Genomic DNA, 17,514 nt, shown 5'->3' with positions numbered 1-17,514 from the left:
AACTAGACTTCAAGTGCAAATGTTGAGCTTTGTTGGGTTTCTTTAAGTAGGCATTAAGGCAGCCATATGCTTCCTTAAAGAAATGCATTCTCACTGCACAGCACAAACGCTGCCCTGGGTCTGAAAAAGTATTCAGGACTTTCAAGTTTTGCCACTTGCATAAATGCATTGGTAGCCTCAGCTGAGGCCGGCTGCACTGACATTTACCACCAGCCATGATGAAACAACTAGAGCCCAGATGTATTGCCCTTCCTCCCCTCTGAGGCCAAGCACGCTCATCGCAGCAGTTATTTGGGATCTCTAAACCAGCAATTCCACATGCACATCAGGATGAGCTCAGAGTAACTGATGGGATGACAGGGAGCTCTGAAAAACTTTAAAAGCCAAACCTCACAAAGCTGATAAAGCTTTGCATGAGCTGACTTCCATTTATTTCCATTGGCCCTTGTGTTACTACCAAAGAATAAAAGTTCCCAGAATGTCTTCTGAAAACATATCCCATGCTAAGTCCCAAACCAGGATGATGTTGGGTAAGCAACCTGAAAGCTTCTTTCTGTGGCCCAAAAATCAGGCTTCACTCCAAGTATGCTGAATTATTTACTCTATGTCAGCCTGTAAGCATTAAACTTAAAAACTCTATCACTTCAGGAACGTTTTGTTTTTAAAAGCAGCATCTTTGTCAAACTGATAATGTCTATGGAAATTGGCGCCCAGCATAACAGCATAGCTCTCTTCACTGAACAGCAAGTCCATGACAGGAAAATTCATCCAGGCTTTCAAACCACGTCCATCACATCAGCGTTCAAGCATCTTAAACTGACAGAAACAATATTAAAAAAGAAAGTGTAGATTATCTCAAGGCAGAATTTTTATCAGCATCTTTATCATTAATACAGATCAGTCTGCCATTTTAATTCACATCTATTTCCACAGAAATAGTTGCTTTCATTAAAAGGGCTATGCAAGAGCCCTATCAAATATATAGAAACCTGCTGTAAATAAGTTTTACAGTTATGTGAAAATTCACATGCTTTCCTTTCCAAGCTTGGATCCTCGATCGGAATACAAAGCTGTGGATCAACATTATTAATAGGCAAATTCATAATGAAAACACATCTCCATTCTGTAAATCACAAGCATCAGGAGTAGAAATAGCCTTCGCTGGTAGTTCTGAAGACAAAATTATTTCTCAGAAGATACTAAACAGATAAGGAAGGCACTTTCTTGCCCATTCATTTACAAGCATTAGAGATGCTCAAAGAAGCTTAGGGAAGAAAAGCAAAATAGTGCAATTAAGATCGAGGAAACAGTACTTGTTTGAAGTAGTACACTTCCATAAGCACATTAAACACAGAAACAGGGTGCAAACCAAGCATTTAGCAAGTTATGAGACCACTGAGTCAAAAACCAGAAGTGTTGAGACCTACTTCAGATAAACTGAGAGCTAAACGACACTGGCCAGCATGCAAGAATTCCTACTAGGCAGTGTAGCGCAGCAACCTGGGGTTCAACCACCTCACTTACCTTCAAGTTGTGCTGTACAACTGTAAATTACATTAAAATGTAACATTGAAAGAAATACAACCCTCACAGCCCCAAACACACCCACCCATGGTACTCAACCACTTGAGGCCAAACGGAAGATGGAAACTGGGGGGGGGGGAGAATCAGCTGAAATAGTTCGTGCCTGGAATGCCTGCTCTGAAACCAGCCCCCAGTGGTTTTTCGCCATTGGCTGCCGAGCACCTCTAATGCAAGCCAGACAGTCAAGGACACAGTCCGAATGTTAATATGAAAGCATTAAAATTCCCATTGAAATAGGACCTGTCAAGCTACTTTATGTAACATGATTTATAATTTCCAAATGTAGTAACAAGGGATTTTATTGTACAAGAGCATGTTGTACACAATGGGGCTCTGGATTCGCATTCCACACTAGCCAATCTAGAATTTCCAAAAGTTTATGCTAGTACATGTCCAAGTTACTGGTATGTGTATGAAAGGGTAGCTATATGCATTAGAAATTGATGGAGTACAGAAGAGACTTAAAATGAGAGCTCTCTGCACATTTCTGTGCATACTAAACAGAACTGGACACCTCTGATCACTGCTGCTGAATGGCTCCAAAACAGTGCTTATGGACAGAAGCCGAACTGTCCCCATCCCTCAGGGCACTTGCATCAAGCAATAAAAATGGACTTTCAAAAGCTTCAGAAGTTTTTATTTCCAGTCTTACATGTCAATCGGGTAACTGATGTCTTCTGCAAGTTCAACGTAGACAAACCAAGAGCAGACGGGAAACTTGTGGTTAAGTTTCCAGCGGATGGCCTGCACTTTCTAAGCCACTAAACCCCAACTTCAAAACCCCAACCTCAAAAACCATGATCTCTTATGTTTACTATATTTAACACAGCAGCTAAAAATCAAGGCAAGCTGCCCAAGTTCTGTGCTAATAACACCTACGGAGAGTTACAGCACAGAGCCCATACTCTGTCATGACTTCAGGTTTGTGGATTTTTGTGCCTGTAGACACATTTTCTTACCTCTCCGTTCTACATACCAACTTCTCAGAAATGCAGAAGTATTTCAGCTCTATCAGCCCACTGTTCTTTATTTATGCATTCACTTTAAGTAGTTTAGATAATGTAACTGCAATGAAAACTACATGTATAAATTTGAGGCAGAGTTGACTAGTACAGTACAGAAAAGCAGAGACATTGACAAGAATTGTACCTGCTCCCTACACTGGGAGAGGTATCAGACCAGCTGCTAGTGTGGCAGCATCCCAGGAAACACTGGGATAAATTGGGAGTAGTATCAAAAAAAAAAAAAAAAAATTCTGCTTCATACTTTTTATTTGGAGCAAACTACAACCAGTCAATGTCTACACACACAAGATTATGGAGTTAGACACAAAAGACTGTTTCTGTTGTATTTTGTTATATGGCTGCACTTAGGATCCTAGCTTTCTTACTACCTTCTTCATTGGTTTACTATTAATCTTGAACATCATTCAAGCAGATGCTTTGTTCTGTCCTCTTCCCCTGCCTAAGTCTAGTATCCATGTCCAACTAAACTCAAATACGCTTTGAAATTTTTTCATTTAATTAGTAAAAATACACACCAAGAATGCCTGACTGCAACAGATCACACAAAGATCTGCATCTTGCCATCAATTAGATATATTACAAACTTAGCTGTGATCGATATGGTCAATTTATTGCATTCCAGGCAATTGATCCCAGATCCAAGACCTTGGACTACTCTGCTTTTACAACACTAGTTAGAATCAATAATTTTTAGGCCTTGCCATTCTTGCTCTGCCATTCAGCACTAGCAGTAAGAATCCAGCTTACTCCAAGTAATAAAAATCAAATGCATATAGACATTCGTGTTTGCTATTTCAGTCCAGGAGCTATCTGCAATGCAAGTTTAAAAAGGAAAAATATATTCTGTTGGAATCATGAGAATTGAGCAAAAGCCAGAACGGAAACCAGCTCTCCCTAGGCAAAGTGGAAGATGAGGGGGGAAAAAGCTAAGGAATCAGATGCTACAATTAAGGGATGAACAGCTGGCATTTTAAGGAATGTGGCTTATAAACCAAGAGGCTGGGTAATAAAAAGGCAGATGAAGTTCAGTGGACATAGGTAATAAGTGATGCACAAGGGAAAGACCATCTAATTTCATATTCACAGAAACAGACTTCTACCACTATGACTCAGAAGCTAAATCTTGATGGTAGCAGTTTCATCGAGATACCACCTCAGTGTTCAGCAGCTATCAGAAAGCAAATCAAGTGTTAGGCGTTATTAGTACAGGACTAAAGAACAAAACCAGAAGATACCATGACACTGCCTGAATCCTGAATGGCAGATGCAGTTCTTGCCCCCAAATCGCAAAGGGAATCTGAACATCCAGACAAGGCACAGGAGGAGATCGCGGAATGTGTCTACACCAGCATTTTGGCTCAAATCAGAAGTGCACTTTAGAAACTCATCTCCCATTCACTGCCACTTCCCGCACTGTGATTCTCCTCTCAGAGCCTTCTTGGCCCACATGAGCTGGATTCTCTGAGTGAATCTAAACAAGGAGACAGCCACTATCGCAGCAAATGCTAACTAGCACCCAGTCCACAGGATTAGGCTAAAATCATCTGATGAAAAATTCTGTGAAATGTAGATAAGCCCAGGCATCAAGCCCTAATTCACTCTACAAATCCCCTCAGAATCCACCATGCTGTTTGATAATGAGGGCACAGCCAAAGCTGAGAGGTGTTGAATATCTTGTTCATGGCAAACACCTAATAAAACTAGGACACTTCATTCTGGGGAAGATAAGACTCAAGCCTCCTACACAATATGGCTCTGAAACAACTTAAGTGGCATAGAACAGGATGAGCAAGGAGTAACTGCTCAGAGTCTTTTCCTAAGCATGATGGAGGAAACACCCAGCAGAACAGGCAGAAGGTCATTCTATTTCAAAACAAAAGGAGATGTTTCTTCACACAGCACCTGTTTAAGCAGGAGAAATCCTTGCTAATGAAGATTATGGATGCTGTAAGTTTATAAGGGTTCAGAAAGAAACTATACAGATTCATCGGGGAAAAGTCTATAAAGAGCCATTAAATGCAGTCAGCAACACTAGCTCTGGAAGTATCCGAGCTGCAGACGCTAGGACTTGGGGCATACTTCGGGTAAGTAAAACTACACACCTCCCTTGTTACTGTCCTCTTTCTTGTAGGATCCTCTACTGACCACTGTCAAGACAGGATACTGGCCTTGATGTACAAAATTTAGTCTGACCAAGTTGGACTACTCTTGAAAATGGCAAGACAGGTGTGCTAGATGGAAAAAGGAAATAAAACGCAATTTTATCTAATTTTAACCAATTTAAGAAAAGGGTATAGAAACTTCTGTAACAAACTACTGAGCAAGCAAATCTTGCCCTTCTTTTAGGGGCATAATCACAGGCTTCATCACTGTACCAGCAGATGCAGCAGGGGTCAAGAGATCCTGCAATTCAGTTTATTACTGAAAACTGTTATTCAGATGGAAACTTCTGCCACACATTGCTACGCAGCCTGCAATGTTTGCAGACTTACAGACCCTTGGGGACAGGCCCAGACAGACAGTTAAACTATGGGTCCAAAACACTAAACTTTGAGTTATAAACTATCTAGGAAACAGCCTATTTATTGCAAGAGATCTGAAAGAAAACCCAAAAGCTAGAGGAAGTCACTAAAACAGAAGTCATTTAAAACTAAAAGGGAATCTGCCTAGAGACATTCCTATGCTTCAACCTTTCCAATATAATCCTCATCCAATCTTCTCTCTGAATTTTTACACTTGGCCAATAAATACCTATTATTCCAGCACTCACATAGGATTTATGATGCACTGCAAGTGCTGTGCAATTAACAGATTTAATGCCTGATTCATTTCCTTCTTCAAAGGGAGACTGGAGAAAAGCACAACAGGAGATGGCTGGGTACTGTAGCCGTGGGTATATCATACATATACATGATATGACATTTCCTCTACCGCTACTATAAGTCAGCACATCCCCACTCTTCCTGTAGATGTATCAAACCTTTTTCACTGTTTAGATTCCCAACTATTATTCATTCTTCAGCTTAATCATTGAGGGGGGGCTTCTACCCTCAGTATGGATTTTTACACATCATCCCACATTTTCACCATAATTTATCAATTGCTTTTTCCACTCCATTTCACTGAATTCCTAATCTCATATCCCCAACTACACTGTCTACAATCATAACATAGAAGTGACTTTAAAGAATTCAGTATGCTCCACTCATTTCACAATGTGTTAAAAGAGATAACAGAGGGAATACATTCTTTCCATCTCAGTGTGATTACTTTAACTTGCATATCAGAGACAACAGTACACAGCCGAGAAGGAGGCTAGGCATTTCTGCCAATGGAAGCCAAAGCTCTGCAATCTTACACAGGTATTAACCAACTTTCAGTGAGAGAAATGCAACCAACTCTTACGTGCAAGACCGAGCATTTACCTCTTCCACATTTTTTATTAGCATTTTGTGGATGTTTTATTCTGAATCATGCCGATAGGACTTCATCCAATCCAGCAGCACATTTGTTTGAGGGATTATTACAGATGCATCATATACTAATAAAACACCCTGCTCTGAAAGGAATTTTAAATGGCACAACTTAGCATCTTGCTTCCCACCTGCAGTCTTAAGTTCTATATAATGTCAATGCTGAGCGCAAGCTACTTTCACAAGCAATTAAGACAGACTACATGAAGTACCTAGCTCAGCCCGCAGGCTATATAAGACTTGGCTTTCAGTTTTGTTCAATTACTTTGTCCTTGTCTTTCATAAACAGAAATCCTTGTTTTACTTTCTCTCTGCCACACACTGCACCTGTTCTCCAAATTATACCACCCTAATCTGCACATGGCAGCCTTTGGACCAGTTTTACTCTACACTGAAATAGTTTTTGCCAAAAGATTTGGAGGTAAGGTACATAACACAGTGATGTTCCTAAATAAATTCTACTGTCTAAAAAAAGTATCTCTGAACTAAGTTTCAACTCAAACACACTCAAAAGCATAAATAAGACTTCGCCTCATCCCATTAAGATTTCTTCAGACAATTTTACTTGCCACAGTGCTACAAGCCACATAAGTTTGCTTAAGTTGTTGCTATTCCTGCAACTTTATTTCTGAAATAAACTTTAACAGTATTTAAGTTTATCCCAACCTTATCTCTCAACACAGCAAGAGCTATTCAGATTAAAGAACAAAGAGGCAACAGAGGGAAGGGAAGTCCAATATTGTATCATTATGCCCTCAAATGCAGAAGCTCATCTGCATGACATGACACTTACTCCAACCATAGAAACACTTTCAGGCTTCCAATACTGTGTGCGCATTAGATGCCTAAGCACTGGCAAAACACTCCTTGGAGTCTTATATTTGTACCAAACTGTTCTCAGGATTTCTTACTAAATATTTAACTTCATACATCACCTCTACTCAAACTGAGCAGCAACAGTAATTAACTTGATTCTGAGAATCTATGCCTTTAGCTAAAAAGATGACACAGTTAAACATTCCAAGCTTCAACAGAAGTGAAGTACCACCACTTTTTCCATAAGTCAAGTTACCTTATGTAAGCCAAGGCAGAAAAACAGACTAGTTCTATTGAATTTCTCTACAAACCAATATTAACAGTCATAAAAACAGTGCCAAAGGGTTAACACTTTATGATAATAATAGTTGCTTGGAAGACTAGAGATCAATTTTAAGATAAGTATCACTGATGATTTAATTATGTTTTATCCTGCCTCCTGATAAACCTTTCAGGACTACTAGTTACTGTTCAAATTCTGTTCGGGAACAAAACAAACTAGCTTGAAGACACACAGCTTTGATTCCACATTTTAGATAATCACATGGAGTTAAAAACCACACAAACTAAACAAACAGAACAGAAGATACTCACATTCCCCATGTATTCTGAAAGTAGATCCTGCAAGGCCTGTCGCACTGCATTACACTCAGCAACTATACGTTCCCGTCGGTCATCACGTGTGCAGGATGAATCAGCCATCAGGGCTGCTCCACTAATGATGCTCTCCAGGCGCTCTTCCAGGGAAGGCCTAAAACGTTCTTCGCTGAAGGTCGATGGATCCACAATAATTTGTTTCTAGTAAAATAAAGGTTTTTAGAAATTAGTAATCAGACCAAGCAGTAAGTTACTGTTAAGTCATCAACACAACCAACATCTACAGCAAACCCCTGATCAGGCATAAAAGGCAAACACCACACAATTTTGGCACCGAGGTTGATTTTCATGAGTAGTTTTGTAAAATTACTAAAAGGCTCCCCAGCAGATTACATTGCTAGTCATTTCTTGTGCTGCTTTGACAGCTAAACAAAACTTGGCCACAGGAAGCCTCGTTACATGAATGGCAAAAAACAAACGTGCCAGCACAAATAAGGTTCAAAGTACAGAACTCGTCTTAACTACATGTCAATCCGGACATGCCTTCACTAGTTAACTTGTCAGATATAATTATCCCATCATGAACAAAAAAACAAGGAAAACAAACGTCCAAAATTAGCCCTATATATAGTGCTCTGTTGTCCTAGTTTATCCAGTCTTTCTTCTCTTCACCATTATGCAGGTAAATACAACCGTATTCTCAAAAGTTCTCAAAGTGAAACATCAACACAAATGTTTCAAACAGCACAGAAATCAATTTCTTCATGGCAGAAAACGATCACAGGTTTCTCTTGACAGAGTATTAGTAAGCACAGCTCATACTGAGAAACTCAAGGCTGAAACAGCAGTACTGATGTATCTGCTTCTCAAGGGGCCAATACCACCATCCACAGAAGTTCACCAGGAAGAAACAGTGTAGTATTGTTGTGGTTTAACCCCGGCTGGCAACTAAGCCCCACACAGCCACTTGCTCACTCCCCCCTGGTGGGATGGGGGAGAGACTCAGAAGAATAAAAGTAAGAAAACTCGTGGGCTGAGATAAAGACAGTTTAATAGGTAAAGCAAAAGCCGCACACACGAGTAAAGCAAAACAAGGAATTCATTCACCACTTCCCATGGGCAGGCAGGTGTTCAGCCATCTCCAGGAAAGCAGGGCTCCATCACATGTAACGGTTACTTGGGAAGACAAATGCCATCACTCCGAACGTCCCCCGCCTTTTTTCTTCTCCCCCCAGCTTTACATGCTGAGCATGATGTCATATGGTCTGGAATATCCCTTGGGTCGGTCAGGGTCAGCTGTCCCAGCTGTGTCCCCTCCCAACTTCTTGTGCCCCCCCCCAGCCTCCTCACTGGTGGGGTAGAGTGAGAAGCAGAAAAGGCCTTGACTCTGTACAAGCACTGCTCAGCAGTAACTAAAACATCCCTGTGTTATCAACACTGTTTCCAGCACAAATCCAAAACACAGCCCCATACCAGCTACTATGAAGAAAATTAACTCTATCCCAGCCAAAACCAGTACAAGTATTTATCACCTTGTGAGTACTTTCAGGTGATTTATTTAAACAGGTTTGCAATTTATTAAGGAAAAATTATTTGGCCATTTCAAGATTTGGTGGTTTGTTTAGGGTTTGGGTGGGTTTTCTTCCCACTACAGGGGCAGGAGGGAAGGATGTTGCTAACTCTTTATAAAAGAAGCCCCAACATTTTTTTAAATGGGAGTTTTTGCAATCAGTTTGTATGCCAGCTAACTTCAACAGCAACGTCACAACCACTACTTCTCCCGCCAGCCAGCACATTTCATCTCCCTATGGAGTAACCACACAACCTTTGCAGAGGATTAGAACGTGGCACACGTTCTCCAACATGCTCCTCATTGTTCCTGAAACTTTTAGCCGTATGGATAATACAGTAGTATGCTACAACTCCAGAACTGCACCTTCAAAACCAGACATAATGATTATCTTGTTATCTTCTGGTAGCCATTTAATATTTTTACTATCACAGTAAAAACACTGGAGTATTTGGGGGCATGCGCATGCAAAGCCTCTATTGCAAAAGCGCAATAATACTCAAACATTAGCAGGAAATGAAGTGCAGGGATAACATCTGCCAAGAACCTGAACACATTTGTTTTGTCAGTCTCCTTTGGCAGGAATGAGATGACAAAGCTATTGCACACAACGCATGTTGAAGCTGGCCTACTGAACAAGCCCTGCTGCTATTAGAGAGCCTGACAAAGTGGAACTAAAAGGTCAAAAGCTCCATGTGAACCACAACACTCAAAAAAAGTCTCCGGCCATATATTAGAAAGTTCATATAGTAAAATATGGCCATGTATCAAAAATTGCATTAAATGGTTTGAGCTAGATTAGCCAATCCATGAACCTGAATTGCCTCTTCAGTTCTACATACCCAAGTCAGTCCCTAACATCATGTGCTGTTACAGGACCTGCCTTCCCCTCCCACAGATACCTGCTCAAACCTACAAACCCTTGGGTGCTAACCTGAGGCACACTCTTAAGACTTACATAGCTGAACATACAACTGATAGAATTTAAGAAAAGCAGAATTAAAACTGAAAACACAGTCACAAAGATCAAGACAACCATGACATCCTCTTGTTACCCAAGAGATCACAAAGAAAGGCTTCACACCAGACACAGGGAAAACTCAAATAGTACTTTATCCTGGTAAAATAAACATGGCAGAGAAAGTAACGCAGGGGAGAAGCAAGAGTGGTAAGAGCAAAAAGGAGAAGGTGAGCAATATCTGGCAAAAACAAGAGTTAAACACCTTTGAGTGATGGCTTTGCAATATGAAATAAAGTTTTAGAGGTAAGTTAGTGCCAAGGTGTTTAAAATTCAGAGGCTGAATCAGTGGTAGACACAGAATACTGGCTTCAAAAAGAAAGCGTTCTCAGTAAAAATGCATGGCTGTCCTCAGTAACTTACTGAATGCAAGATAAAGAATATGACAGAGCAGTACAACACATCAGTGTGAAACGACTTCATTCCCAACCAAAGATCATATTAAACTTCCCACTTCATGTTCCTCTCAATAGGTAGTTTGGGCAATTCCAAATACATTATTCACTTTTAATAAGTCATTTCTGTCACCTACAAGAATACATTACATATATATATTATGAAATAATCAATTTCAAATAAACCAAGGCCTTACATCTAATGTAGCAGTAAGCTAACTGCTATTTCAGAGCTAGTTAACTTGACAGCCTTCAATCACCAAGAACCACATATATAACTTTCTATATTTCATCAATACTAGTTTGGAAAAAGACTTTTTAAAAAATAAAAGCCTACTTTATCTGGGACTTGCTCTATTTCAGTAGAAAATGATCTTTCAGGCAATATAAATAAAAGCAAGCTGTTGCTAGTAAATGAGGTGAACGAACACAAGAGTTGGAGTTACTACTTTTACACAAAGGGTTTGAAACTTACATCAAAGTTGTTCAGAGCATAAGCCAGCTCTCCACCTCCACCCTGCTGCTGGGCAGCATCATCTGATGCAGTTGCTTGAGCTGCATTTGAGATGCCTGTGACCGCCTGCTGAAGCTGTTTGTAGATCAAGTCCCTGTTAGCTTTGTAAGCAGCTACATCAGGGTGCTGCAGACAGGCCTGGGACGCCGTATAAAGAATGGGAACGTTCTTCTGCAGAATTCCTCTGGCTGCTGCCATTTGATCGCGGTGACCCACATCTTTCAATTCCTATTAGGAAAATTAAAGGGGAAAAAAAAAAAAAGCATTTGAGAACATTCCCCACATTTAACATGCATACACTGTCTCCCTGCATCTTCAAAAGACAGGCACATTCTTTGCCTAGTATGCTCAAATCTAACTATCTTCTGATTGAGTATCCCTATTCTTAAGGGCTCAACTAATTTCAAAACACAACAGCTTCATGAAGACAAAAGAAGGAAGTACTGTAGGGCAATTCACAACTCCACAATTCAAAATCTAAGGTTGGATTTTTGCTCCTCTCCACGGTAGAGGACCAATATTTTGAAAGCCAGTAACACCTGTAAATCAGGAGGACACAGAAGCTGCGAGCACACATTTTTCTCCCCACTCCGTCCAGTCTGCATTACATCTAAAAAAAGAAGTCATAAAGAAACTTAAATCCTCAAAACAGAATACCTTACATTTTTAGATAACTTAAGAACCAAGCTAATTTTTAACTATGAAACAAACGAGGCTTCTCCTGCAATCTTGTCTTGCACTTCCACATGAGAAGCAAGATCTTCTTCAATTTAAACTTCAAGACTCACAACCAGAATGTTTTCTTTAGTCATACCTAGAAGATGGAGTTTACTCTCCTCGACTCAGGTACTTAATTTCAGAAGAACAACTACATCATCTCATTCAACTTCTTGTTCATCTCCAATGAGACGAGATTAATCCAATGACTGTAATTACCACTAATTTAAGATTAGCGAGCAAGTCCATATGTCTTTTCCCAAACACTCACTGCTGCAATTCTCTAAAGCACCATCACCTCCATTTTGGAATAGAAGCACTATGATTAGATAAAGCTTCTGAGTCCAGCGCAAGCAGTAAGTTTAAAAAAAGGAAGAACAAACACAGTTATTAGATTATCATAATTTTAAAGTTACCTCTTAAATCTAACAAAGAGGTGATGAAAATGAAGAGGACTGCCTTACTGAGAAAAGGAAAAAAAAATCTGACAGACTCTTCAAAATGAATGGGTAATATGTGACCTCTATAAGATACACACTAAGCAGGGAGGGCACTCCAAGCAGGCTTACAAATTCACAGATTTAGTACAACCACCTCCCATAGTGTGGAACAATCCATCACAAAGCAGTTTAAGAACATTTATTGCATTGCCATCACAACCCTACTCCCATTTACTGCAATCAGATTTTAGATACATAACCAACTGCCAATCCATTTTAGACTGTACCCAGTTTATTTTCAAAGATGAATCTGTGCAAAAAAACCAAGCAGGGTCAGAGGTGCATAAGCAATTTTGGTTTGTACATATCAGAGGAACAAACAAAAAATGCTCTACAAGAATTATGCTATTTCTGATAAATGGGACTGCCCACATCTCTGCTTTCTTTTGAAAACTTACCTACAAAAGAATGAGTCACAACAGTGCTATTGAACAAAACAGATTTTACACACAATTTAAAGTTAAGCACAAGCTATCCAAACACAGAACATACACATAACAAACATGATTTTAAACCCCTTCTCAAATGGGCATTTCTGTGCAAGACTAACCAGCACTGCCACTCACTTTCTTGGAAAGAGTTGTAATTCTGTGCCCAGCCGTGACTTTTCCTATTTAAATGGACGTGTTCAGTTTGTCTGTGCAAACCACAAAGGCAGTGTGGTCTAGTGGTGAGTGCACCAGGCACCGACTCACATCTCAGTTCTCTTTCCTTATCCACACCTCCATTGCTTCAAAGTGGGAAGTGCAAGTCTTGGGAAGCAGAATTAAGGTACTAAAGCATTAACATAAACAAATGTTTACTACTAGAAGAAATTCTGTCAGAAGCAGTACACTACAGCTGAGCAGACTTTCTGCTTACCAGGCAAGCTCAAATTTCATAAACATGGCAGAGTGCAACAGAAAGTACTCAGCAATAAAAATAAAGTTAAAAAAAAGTAACAAAAAAGTATTAGCAGCAATAGGTACTGTTCCAAGACCAGCAAAGCTGCCTTAGTTTCTTATTTTGAAAAAGAAAAAGAAGAAATAACATACAGAAGAAAGAGCTGCCATCACTATACCTGTTGTCTTTTGGCTGCCATTATGTTAAGTTTGTCCACTTCTGGTTTGAGGGCTTTGTATTGGATACCCAAATCCTGCTCTGTGCCAGCATTTCTTAGCTTCAAGATACCTTCTTCCACCTAAAAGAAAATATATGCACATATTTTTCCAAGTAATACAAGTCCACAGTTCAGGAAGTAATTCAGAATGTACTTCATAGCAGACAGAGAAAGCTATCTTCATTTGCCCCCTTTTCTTTTTTGGAGAGAGATACTTCAAAAGCTAATAGTACTCAAGGGTTAGCTACTACTTCATAGTCACCAGCTACCAGAGACAGCCAAGTACACGCATTTGAAAGAGTATGAAGGAGCCCAGGGCCTTGGCAGAGCTGTGGCAGTGGCCGAAGGGCACAAGGAGAATCCTCAAAGCCCTGCCACAAAAGCAGGCCCAGTATCAAATCTCATTTAATTTCAAATTCTGTACAAATCACCCACCCACCCACCCTCTTGCTCATGGGAAGAAAAGGCTTCCTCAAATATGCCATATCAATTTTATTTAGTCTACCGAAGCTACTCATCCCTAGTAGCTACAAGGGCAGTATTAGTTACAAGAAAGCCAAATTATTTCTTCAAGATGAAAAAAGCTGGTTATCACCTGCAGTTGCAGACCACAGTGCATTTTGTTTCAATACTAAAAGTTCAGAATAAAGTGCAACACAATGTCAAAAGCTACTGACAATGACTGTAAAAACAAGTGACAAACATCCATTACACATGTTTTGCTCAAAGGAAAAACACTAAAAACCTCCCTGCTCCAGAAGCGAGCCACTGACAGCGCACACACCAGGGTCAGCACGCATGCATGAAACAAAGCCACCTGACAGAGCACGCCTAGCGTGCCAGGCACAGCAAAGTGAATCACAGCAAAGAACTACACTTACTACTTTAAGTTGAACAAGCAGCTTGTAGACATCTGCCATGTCAGCCAAAATCAGCAGTCGAGTAACAGCAGAGAGGAGGGCACGTGCTGCTCGGACCATGTTCCCTCGTTTCACAGAGGAGCAGGGGTCATCTGCAAACTCCCCCGAAGCACTCTTCATCAAGTCACCTGCACAAGGGGACAAGACAGTCTGACTTTAACATCACACAGCATTTCTTAAGGGGCTGTAAGGATTCCTGGGCAAGCCAATCTAAGTCTTGAAAACAAAATGCATTTGCTTGAACACAGCCAGCAATTAAGACTGTGTGTAGCTACCTCTAAGTGTGGCTGCCACATGGTATCACAGTAGAGGGGCTTGTGCAGGGAGGAAGGGCTGGGAAATAACACTTTGATCCTTATTTCTAATTGTACAGGTGTTTTAACAAGCCAGAATCCTCCGGAGAGGCAAATTCAGCCTGTCTTCGCTATTACATGCAGGATTGCAGTTATTTCACAAACTACAATGCTTTCAAAGCTTAAGCAAAAGGTTTGATTTGTGTGTGTGTAGGAGTTAAGCAGAAAGCAGCAGAAAGTACTGTAAACACACAAGGAAATGCCACAGCTCATGGGACTGTAAACAACTCTGAGCGATGACCTGGCTGGATATGCCCTGGTTTGCATTCAAAGCAAGGCACCGCTTAGTAAAACGCTTCAACATTTCATAGCCTGTGGGTCTGCATCTGGTGCAGGAGGAAAGAATTTAGGTTTCAGATGGTAACAATGCAATTGGTTAACTATGAAAAGCAAAGGCCACTTTACACAGCTAGAGAAATTCTTCCAGAAGGCATTCAGAAAGCATAAAAGTAATGTCTACGTATAGTCAGAGGAGTAAATTTTGGATTTCTCCCCCCACTTTCTGGGGCAGCATTTTTCTTCCAGTACCACAGTTCCTACATGGCAGCAAGTTTTGGAATCCACATTATTATTCTTGGATCTCTTTGCATTTCAGAAACATTTGGTGAACAGCTAGGATTTAGTTTAGAAAACGCTAGGTACTCAAGGCCAAAGATTTGCAGGCAGCTAGAGATGACCAGAAAGCAGGCGAATAACCAAGTGTTGTGTCAGAGGCTTCCCAAATCTGTAAGAAAAAGTGTCCGTATGGCCAAATACCGAAACAAAATAGCACATCTCAGATAAGAAGAAAAGAACCTCAAATAGTGCTTCACAGGTGAAAGCTGACAGTGACTCCATTCAAGCCCACTACCAAATGGGGCTGGGCGAGATTTGCACCGAAATCTCAAGCTGATGCACTGGCATCATCCTGCCAACGGCTTGCCTGCTCCCACAGCTAGGCACTCAGTGCAGCGTATCCCCAGTATGTGAAGTGCTTCAATTTTATTTTAACAGCTCAAGAATACCTACAACTGGAAAGCCTGGGATTAACCATCCACATACTTACCATTAAGCAATTAATATCTTACCCTGGAATAGTTTCTAGCACCCAAGCACTCTACACCTTCACAGCCAAATACAACCCAAACACAGCTGCCAGCCTGTCCAAGCAACTACATCAAGAGACTCAGTTTTGTTCAAATGCTCCCTCCTATGTAACACCCTTCCATCATCTTAAATAATACGACGAAGAGTGGCATACAATGTTTTAAGATAAAAAATATGCTACTTCAGTACTGTGACATATGAAAAAAGCTTCTGTCCAAGTACGACGAGCTATAAATATCAATCTAAAGCTATCCCTTACCCAACTTTTTGAGGAACACAACTCATTATTTTAACAAGTGTTAAAAGCCTCAGATTTCCAGATGGGTGAAAGACAATGCATCTCCAGTGCTGAAAAACTGCAACCAGCCATAAGATTATAAAATCCCTACATAGCTAACATAACCCTTTTTTTATTCCTTCTAGAAGATGCTAATAATAGTGAAATTAATGGCACCATCACATCTATTAATAATCTCAGGATTTAAAGATATATGCCAGAACCAAAATTCACTACAAATATTTCCTCCATTATTTACCTATATGGAAAATTCCCACATTTCCAACTCCCAAAAGAAAGGAACATTGTTTTCATTTATTTCCTATTTAAAACAACTTAGAGAGGTGGCCACTCGCTTCATCTGAACCTCAGAAATTGCTAACCCAAAATTATCCTCTACCCATCTCTTAGGTTGCAAACTTACAAGCCAGTCCTGAAATAAAATGCTATTCCTTTTTATTTTAACCAGAGACTTTAAAAGATTTAGTGAGTTTCAAACAGCTTGTCAGGGTGTCAAAAGATAACCAGCTTCCCAGAATTAAAGGAAGGTTATATTTAAAATTGTTGCATACATATTTTTTTCTGCAAATTAAAGAAAGCTGGCTTTCAGACTTTTCTTACAAAGAAAAGCAACATGGGGTAGTTATTTTAGCTAGATTCAAAGGGTAAGAGGGAACTCCGCCCTGGCCTAAGTATGCAGTTACTGCATTATGTGTGCACATTAGCAGTTCAGACTGGATCCAGCATAATCTTCTCATTTTCAAATTTGAACCAGAGGTAACACAGCAAGTTTGAAAGCAGGGTTTCAAGAGTTAAAAGAAATACACTGCAGAAGAGTCAGACTATGAGACTCAGATTATACAGCTGGTACAAATTCTTATATGAGTAATCTGTTTCTCCAATATAACCTTAGATTTTCACTAGATATTACAAGGGAAAGATAATAAAACAGAGTCAAGAAAAGAAGAGGCAACGGTAGCCATACTATGATCTTGTCAATAAAGCACTAAGAATTCAATTAAATCTAATGGAACAAAGCCCATTTCAGAAATAGTAAGATTTTAGTCCATCAAAAGAAAATTACCATTTTCTAGTCTCATTCCCACCATGCCCACAGGGTCTGACAGCACTTTCAGACAGCACTATTAATCCTCCTCAGCAGCACAGTACATGATGACCATGACAGAGAGGGCTTGCTTTATACGAACACTGACGGAACAGGAAAGTGGCAGAAAAGACAGGCAAGGCAAGGAAGACCTAGGACACACACAGGCACTGATGCTTTTTTTCCAAGCTAGAAACTCATGCCCACACATCACCTCATACCCTTCAGCACCTTCCAGTTCAAAGCCCATCTCCAGGTTGCTTTGCCTGCAGTATTAGAAATACAAAGAGTGCCATCAGGCCATACCTCTACCTGCTTGTAACACCTTATCACAGTTCCCTAGAGGTTGCCTATTCCCCTCATGCTTGCCTATAAGGCAAGCATGAAATCAGAGTTTAAAGACTCTACTACTCTGGATGCTGAAGTCTTATCTTACCACTAATGCCACCTTCGATGTCCACCATG

The 17,514-nt window shown here is 40.2% G+C and overlaps 1 protein-coding gene across 2 annotated transcripts in view; it reads right to left on the bottom strand.

Annotated features, from left to right (window-relative positions):
• The window catches only part of CTNNA1 (catenin alpha 1), a 120,263-nt gene that overhangs the window by 79,862 nt on the left and 22,887 nt on the right, over positions 1 to 17,514 (bottom strand). For both annotated transcript variants that reach the window (XM_052816211.1, XM_052816212.1), the window contains exons 4-7: positions 14,190 to 14,356; positions 13,270 to 13,389; positions 10,954 to 11,220; positions 7,493 to 7,696 (exon numbers count right to left, since the gene is read on the bottom strand). In XM_052816211.1, coding sequence (XP_052672171.1) covers positions 7,493 to 7,696; positions 10,954 to 11,220; positions 13,270 to 13,389; positions 14,190 to 14,356 — 758 coding nt within the window. The remainder of the gene's footprint in view (positions 1 to 7,492; positions 7,697 to 10,953; positions 11,221 to 13,269; positions 13,390 to 14,189; positions 14,357 to 17,514) is intronic.

The sequence above is a fragment of the Harpia harpyja genome, chromosome 20 (assembly GCF_026419915.1).
Source record: "Harpia harpyja isolate bHarHar1 chromosome 20, bHarHar1 primary haplotype, whole genome shotgun sequence".
NCBI lineage: Eukaryota > Metazoa > Chordata > Aves > Accipitriformes > Accipitridae > Harpia > Harpia harpyja.
Note: the sequence above shows the minus strand (reverse complement) of the source record. Positions and strands in the feature narration are given on the sequence as shown.